The sequence below is a fragment of the Ictalurus punctatus genome, chromosome 24 (genome assembly GCF_001660625.3).
Source record: "Ictalurus punctatus breed USDA103 chromosome 24, Coco_2.0, whole genome shotgun sequence".
Lineage (NCBI taxonomy): Eukaryota > Metazoa > Chordata > Actinopteri > Siluriformes > Ictaluridae > Ictalurus > Ictalurus punctatus.
Genome location: NC_030439.2, coordinates 18,735,771 through 18,743,340, shown reverse-complemented (window position 1 = coordinate 18,743,340; position 7,570 = coordinate 18,735,771). Strand labels below are relative to the sequence as shown.

Sequence of the window (7,570 nt, the reverse complement as noted above, 5' to 3'; positions counted from 1 at the left end):
TAACCGGCTAAAAGTTTTTATAATTCCTTACATTATAAAATGGCAAAACACAATAAAGTTTAAATAGACGTTAAATAAAAATTCATTTGTAAAAACATATTTTAAGAAACTAGTGTTGTTGTTGTTGTTGTTGTTGTTGTTGTTGTTATAAATCTAACCATAAATAAATGTTTAAAACGTGTACATGGTTAATTTCACAGAGGAAGTCTGACACCAAAATATTAATATTTTATTTTTTCTTAATGCTTTAATAAAAGCGACGTTTCAAATTGGTGGACAATCAGACCCACTCAGATCAGTTCATAGGCACTTACTATATTTTCACAATACAGATCAATTCATTTTACTGTAGAATTTTAAAATAATTGCTCTTCAAAGTCATCGGATCTGTCAGTATAGACAGGAAGCACTTTTTAAATCATTATAAAATAGACATTTCAAATTGGTAGACAATCAGACCTGCTCAGATCAGTTCATAGGCACCTCCTCTATGCTCACAATAAACATCAATTAAATTTACTGTATAATATTAAAGGAATTGCTCTTCAAAGTCAGGGGCGTAACCTGGCCTGGGCATGAGGAAGATTTTTTTCTTTATCCTGGAATAATTCTACACTTGGAGCGGTTCGTCACTACATAACTGAAGGTCAGTAAAAGAAGACCTCCTGTAATTTCATATCTATAGTGATCGGACTCGAGACCGATCAGACAGGGTTTACAGGAAAATACGTGGGAATACTCGTATCTTATTGGCTGACGGTCTCTCAGTTCTGCCAAACACTAGCTCACACAGTCAGTGTGAGGAAAAATGGATTAACGCCGATTTTAATATAAATAAATGGGTTGAAACTGAAACACTAACATCCTCTCACGCTGAGCAGGAAAACAAGGCGTGTAAATGTCTATACGAGTTCCAAGTTACGTGAACATGAAATGAGCAGTGCATAAGGAAAGATAATGTACTCTGCATTACACTGTAGCAGTTAAACCCATACAGTGATAGCTTAGTTGTACCTCCACTTGGCTTGCGTCACCAAACTAGCCTAGTCTTGTGTTAGATAGCCAGTTTGATATTTTATTGGTCTGGTAGTCTTGCATCAGTGATCACACCCAAGGTTTTATGAGAAATCCAACTTTTCGTCCAATTTTTAAAAATTCTAAGCAATCAGCCTTCACATGCAAGAACAAAATGCATGCAAACAGTCTATTTAGAAGTACGTTTTAAAAGGTTGTTGTTGTTTTTTTGGAGAAGAATCTGAGCTCAGCATTACCTACTCTATGCTTACAATAATGATGAATTAATTTTGCTGTAGAATTTTTAAGTACTTGCTCTGTAAATCATTGGGTCTGTCAGTATGTTTGAACTAGGAGGCACTTTTAACTCGATTATAAAATGGACAATTCAAATCGCTAGATGATCAAACCCACTGAAATCAGTTCACAGTGAGTTACTCGATGTTCGCAATAAAGATCAATTCATTTTACTGTAGAATTCTGGAGAAATATGACATTATTCTGAAGTCTATACAGACATCAGTTCTAATAAGTAGAAAAAATTAATGGCCAGTTCTTTTAAGGAAATGTCCATACTAGGCGTCTGGAACGCTGGTAAAAACACCAGCTTGTAAAAGTCAATTAAGTTAATTCTTAACGGGAGTTAGTTGGTGTTCTCACTTATGTTACGACGGCTGTAAACATTTTACTTATCACTTTTTAATTTCTAAAACAGGTAGAGGACATGTGCATATGCAGAGTGAGTGGTTTGGCTGCACTGAGTTAAAAAATGGATCTTATTCTTCAACTTCATGTAAAAATCAAAGAACATTTTGGGAATGATTTTGGAAACTTCAGGAAAGGTTTTTTTTGTTGTTGTTACATTTAGCATCCATTTGAAATATTTACACTTACTTTATATTCCTATATATTCCTTCAGGTGGCTGGGCTACTATCTTGTGCTCTTTTGTTTGTTGTTATTTTCTGTAGACATTATAACTGTAGGATTTGTGTAGAGTTTTATCATAATATAAAATTATAGATTAAAACTCTTGTTTCTTATAAAGAGAAGTCGTGTTTGGTCACAGCACCACCTCCTAACTATGTACGTACTTACATAATACTGTGTTATGTAAATACTATCGAGCATGAACTGACTTAAACCAAGTGCTCTAAACAGATTTATTAGAAGAAAAAAAAACACACACACACACACGCAAATATTGTGCTTTATTATTTATTTCCTTCAACTGGACAGATAATGTTCATCACAAATTACAAGTCCAATCTGACAGCCACAATCAGAAACTGTTTATTGCCCAAATGAACAATGGACACGGCCTTTAGTGCGTCAAATCAACATGAGATACAAATGTGTGAACAAAATACAACAATAAAAGCCTAACACATAAAATATATGGATGCTGCATTATTGTGACATTATAAACCACATGTAAAGAGAATATAGAATATTTTAAAGCAACAATAGTAAACAATATCAGACAAATACCTTCCTTGTGTGATCAAATTCTTAACATTCATTATTCATTATGTTTCTTTGGGGAGAAAGTGCTCCATATGCCCTCCAGAATTATTGGCACCCTTTATAAAAAAAAAACAAAAAAACATTAAACACGACAATGAAATTTTCCACTTCAACAGTTAAATATCTCTGTAATATACAAAAAGTAAACTTGTTCAAACTACTTTTTAACATAATAATGTCTTTTTCTCAAAACTATCTGTACCAATGGTATTGACACACCTAAAGATTTGTAAATAAATTCAAATAAATTGTCATTCTTGAACAATGTGTAGTGTTTTTATCATTTGTTCTCATCCTGTAGGAACTGGTTGCTTTTAACCATGTGCTGTTTCAGTGGGGTATTAAATATAAGGTTGCACACATGTAACATCACTTTGTCAACCACATGGGATGGGAAAACAAATTAAACAAACAATGATTTAAAAAAAGAAACAGATGATTGTTGAGCTGCACAAATCCGGTAATGGATAAAAAGAAACACACAGCCAGTTAAAAATGCTTTTGAGGCCATACAGTAAAAAAGTTTCACATCGGAAATGGGTGAAATTTAATAGGTATTGGACTCATGAGCACACTGAACCTCCCCATAGTGAGGAGGGTAAAAAAGGCCCAAAGATCACATTTTTAGAACTGCACCAAATAAACTTGACTACATTCAGAAAATTAATATTGCACAAGCCTATTCCTGAGAGTATCAGCACCAAGCAGCATCAGCACTCCAATAGGCATTGTGTGTTGTGGTCAGTTCAGACCCTTATTTTAATTTTCTGTCATGAGCACCATCAAAATGTCTGGAGGCAAAAAGCGACTGTATACGAGTAAATCCACCTCATAGCCACTGTACACTTTACAGTTGGGTCAGTGAGCATCTGAGACTGTTTCTTTGCGGCCGGTGGTTCATAAACTCTGTAAAGATTGATTCTGGTTATTTCACGTCTACAAGATGAGACAAACAAACCAAATAAACTTTTCCTTGATTTTCCGACATTTAAAAGATCTTTGTTCCGTTAAAAAATACCCTGCAAGTTTCAAAGCTTAACACGTCCTCCTCAGTACAAAAAGAGCATTTATATAACAGACTGGATTCACTGATAATTAAGAAACGAAACAAAAATAAAACAGCAGTGGTTAGTCTTTCCTTCCCAGTAGTACGAAATTACAACGACTGTCGAGTTGAATTGCATGAATTGCACGACCACGTATCGGATTTCAGTACCACATATGAGAGTGGAAATAAAAATGTCAGATTCAATCTGTCTTCTGTTGTTAAAACAGCCATGTCAGTAACAAACCTGTGTAACGTTTGTCAGTTTTGCCTGCTGCGTGAACGTAGCCTTAAATTGTCCATATTTAAATAATAATAAAAAATGATTAGTGCAACAGATAAATAATATACAAGCATCTATCTAGCTCTTAGAACTACAAAGTGAAATAAAGACTTGAGAGCACTCTTTGGTAACGTATGCATAAAAATATCCTTTTTGTGTTACCATGTGCTCCAACAAAAATAAATCCAGTGTTTCTTTTCCATGACTTTCCAAGAATGGAAAAAACCATAGAGACGGATTACGGCAATCAGGAAGAGAAAAAGACGTCGACGTCGTATGAGAAACCCCCTCGCAGCAGTGTTTACCAGGCTGTTTTGTAATTTAATATCAGTTAACAAGTATAACAAGTAGTGTTGTAAATATACATACATTTTTTATTTTATATATGAAAAAACCTTTGCTATTTTGTAATATTAATATTGCACTGAATAATACTTAATGATAATACATTTTTATTATACAAAGTAATTTAACAATAGTCTTATATTTCTGACTTAATTCACTTCTATGTGTTAGATCTTGTGGCTTTTATTTTGGAGGAAAGCCGCAGGTAGACGTCCTTTTAGTTGACAACAGTTTTTTTTTTTTTTTTTTTTTAAATTAACTTCTCATTACAGATCAGGTGAAATTCTGTAAACCTCGTCCCACAGGAGTGTTTGAGATGACTCTAACGTAAACCCAAAGTGAACCTGACGCGTGTCGGGTCTAAACGCACGTATGAGCGACTCAAACTCACAACTCAGACTGAGATGAAGCTGGTTTGGAGCGTTTCCTGTGAACCGAGCCGCTCTAAAACACGGATGTGAGACAGACAGACAGACAGACACACACACACACACACACACACACACACACACACACACAGGTTTACCATCTCAAACAGCGACGAGAGAAAATAACATCTAAATCTTGTTTACGTGTCGGGTCGGTTGTGTTTGTAAGACCTCTGAAACGTGAATTTAAGAGACTTTAATGCTAATGAAGGCCTTATTTTCACATTCATCCTGAGAAAGCTTCTTCTCCGGTTCCTCTAGCACTGCACCGACCTCCTTCTTTCTCTTGATTTTCCACGATTATTTCCTGATGTGTGAATTGTTGAGCCACGTCTTTATATTCCAGGTTTGAAAAAACACCATGCTTTGCCACCATCTCGTCTATTTTGTCCAACAATTCTTTTGCCATGCTACTCTCTTTCCTTCTTCCGTTGAAGACTAGGCACCTTCGATGACACTGGTCTAGAAGCTCTCTAAAGTCACGATTCTTCATCACTTTGTCCTCTAACGACTGCCTCCACTGCTCTTCCTCATGGTATAAAACAATCATTGTGTTGTCCAAGATTTGCTCTCCAAAGTACTCCACTACCGGTTTGAAAATTTCGTACGCGTTTGGCGGCATGTCTAACGGATTTACAGTAAACAGGACGGCGTGTGGCCCTGGACAGGAGAACCAAACCGCCTTCTTCAGTTCCTCTTTAAACTTGTAATTGTCAAGATTTGGAGTGTTGACCAGAGTCACATTTCTCCCAAAGAGGCTTCCAGAAGTTTTAGTAGTGAGTATAGTGTGAGGATCAGCGCCGTCAAAGACCACGCTCTGCAGGATCGACTCGGTGAGAGAGAACTGCTGATGACCAGAGCTTCCAAGTATGATCGCTCTCAATGATGTATCTTCAGTACTCACTGGAAATCAGATTTTAATAGAAAACATTATGATTAACATTATTAAATGATTTTTTAAAAAATGATTATTATAAATTGTTCATTTTCAATAGATAGAATGAATCAATTTAAATTTTGCCAACATCGAGCTTTAACTCACTGAAAGGAGGCTCTGTAATGCTGTTTCTACGCGGTTGATTCTGTACAGGAAACTGATCTAGAAGAACATCACGTTTGAATTAAATTCATCATTATACAACATTATACACCAATGACAAATAAATGTGTTACACTTACCCATGTTCTTTTCCATCTATTTCACTCAGATCAGATTGACTCAGTAACTGGGGAAAAAAGGTTTAGACACAATTAGATAAGTAGAAGGCACACGGTGGCTTAGTGCAGGGGTTCCCAAATTTTTCCAGGGCAAATGGCATTAACATTTGCCCGAGGCCCCCCTTTTGCAAGATGTCTTTAAAACACATTAAAAATAAAAGACTTCTGAATATATCTTTACATTACATTAGGAACTGATTGTGTGTGTGTGTGGTTGTCTGAGTGAGAATTTATTTTTCACACCAAATTGTTGAGGCCCCCCGGGCGCCCCCTGGCAGCCGCCACTTTGAAAACCATTGGCTTAGTGGTTAGCACGTTTGCCTCACACCGCCCGGGTTGGGGGCTTCGATTCCAGACGCTGCCTTGTGTGTGTGTTTTTTCTTTTTTTTTTTTCCGTATGACTGCATGTTCTCCCCTGCGGGGTTTCCTCCGGTTTCCTCTTCCAGTCCAAAGACATGCATGGTAGGCTGATTGGCATGTCCAAAGTGTCCATAGTGTGTAAGTTTCTTCCTCTTAACATCTTAGGGAGTTTTTCCTCACCACCGGCTCGCTCAACTGGGATAAATTCGCACCTTTAAAATCTGTGTAACGTGTTCATATGTTTCCGTAAAGCTGTGGATACATATGGATATGTAATTTGTACCCATTAGAAGTTATTCTATTTGCTACTACTGGAAAATGCATCATTCTATTTGGCAGGTGCGATTTCTTGCATTTTTAGCACCATCTAGTGGGTCTTGTCGAAATAGAAAAAAATATTTGAGTAAATGAACCCATTTCTTATGTTTATAGGGTTTTCATTATTTTGTAAGAGCTGAATCGGAAGTAGTCGGCTTGCGTGTGTCTGTAAAGATTCTACATCTTTGTGTCACATTCTTAGAAAATTTAGAAAATAAAATGTTTGTTTTTCTTTCCCCTTTGAACGCGTTTGCCTGGAAGCATCCGTGGGGAAAATGTATTTACAACATATATAGTGGTGAATTTAGTTCCATAGGTAGCCATCGTTTCTATGATAACTGTAGTGGGCACACCTCTGTAGTTTTTTTTCTTTCTTTTGCACTCTGTCTTCTGTAAACATCTGACAATAAAGCCAACTTTAACCTAAGATTTACTTTACTGTTTTACTTTACTGTTTTGCACAGTTATACACAATATTTTCTATTACTGTTTTCACTGACAGCTTTTATTAACTGACTGCTCTGAAGCTGGAACTCTGTAAGGAGGAATTTCACTTACCTTTTATACTTGTTAGTCCTGACTCCTGGGTAAACAAGAGAGCAATGCAGAGCAGTCAATCTGGCGTTCAAAGACACCGAGAAGTGCGTTTATGTCTTAACCGTCTGTTCTGAATCATCCAGTCACCAAATGCGCCCTTTAAAGCTCGTCCAAAACTTTCGGAAACAATCCTTCCTTCGCTCCGCCCACTAACATTTCACTTTTGACAACAAACCAGTGTTCTTCTTGTTAAAAATAAACATTCTGGAGGAGGAGCGATCTTATACAAATTCATATGCAAATTCAAATGCATGCAAATGCATCAAGATTAAATGGATATTGCAAAGCATTAAGCTGTATAAAAATATATTTACTAAAACATCTTTTAAGAAACTATGTTGTGGTTGTTGTTGTTGTTATAATGTTTTTGAAATATCATTTGAAATATTTACCTGTACTGTATATTATTTCCTTCAGGTGGCCGGGCTACGATCCTG

At 36.3% G+C, this 7,570-nt stretch overlaps 1 protein-coding gene across 1 annotated transcript; it reads right to left on the bottom strand.

The window, feature by feature from the left end:
• Positions 1-4,462: 4,462 nt before the first annotated feature.
• LOC128629015 (GTPase IMAP family member 9-like) lies at positions 4,463-7,233 on the bottom strand. The gene is made up of 4 exons (XM_053675067.1): positions 7,095-7,233; positions 5,820-5,866; positions 5,683-5,739; positions 4,463-5,543 (listed from the first exon to the last, which is right to left on the bottom strand). Exons 2-4 carry the CDS (start codon positions 5,833-5,835, stop codon positions 4,867-4,869), a joined length of 750 nt encoding a protein of 249 aa, XP_053531042.1. The 5' UTR covers positions 5,836-5,866; positions 7,095-7,233; the 3' UTR covers positions 4,463-4,866.
• Positions 7,234-7,570: the final 337 nt, after the last annotated feature.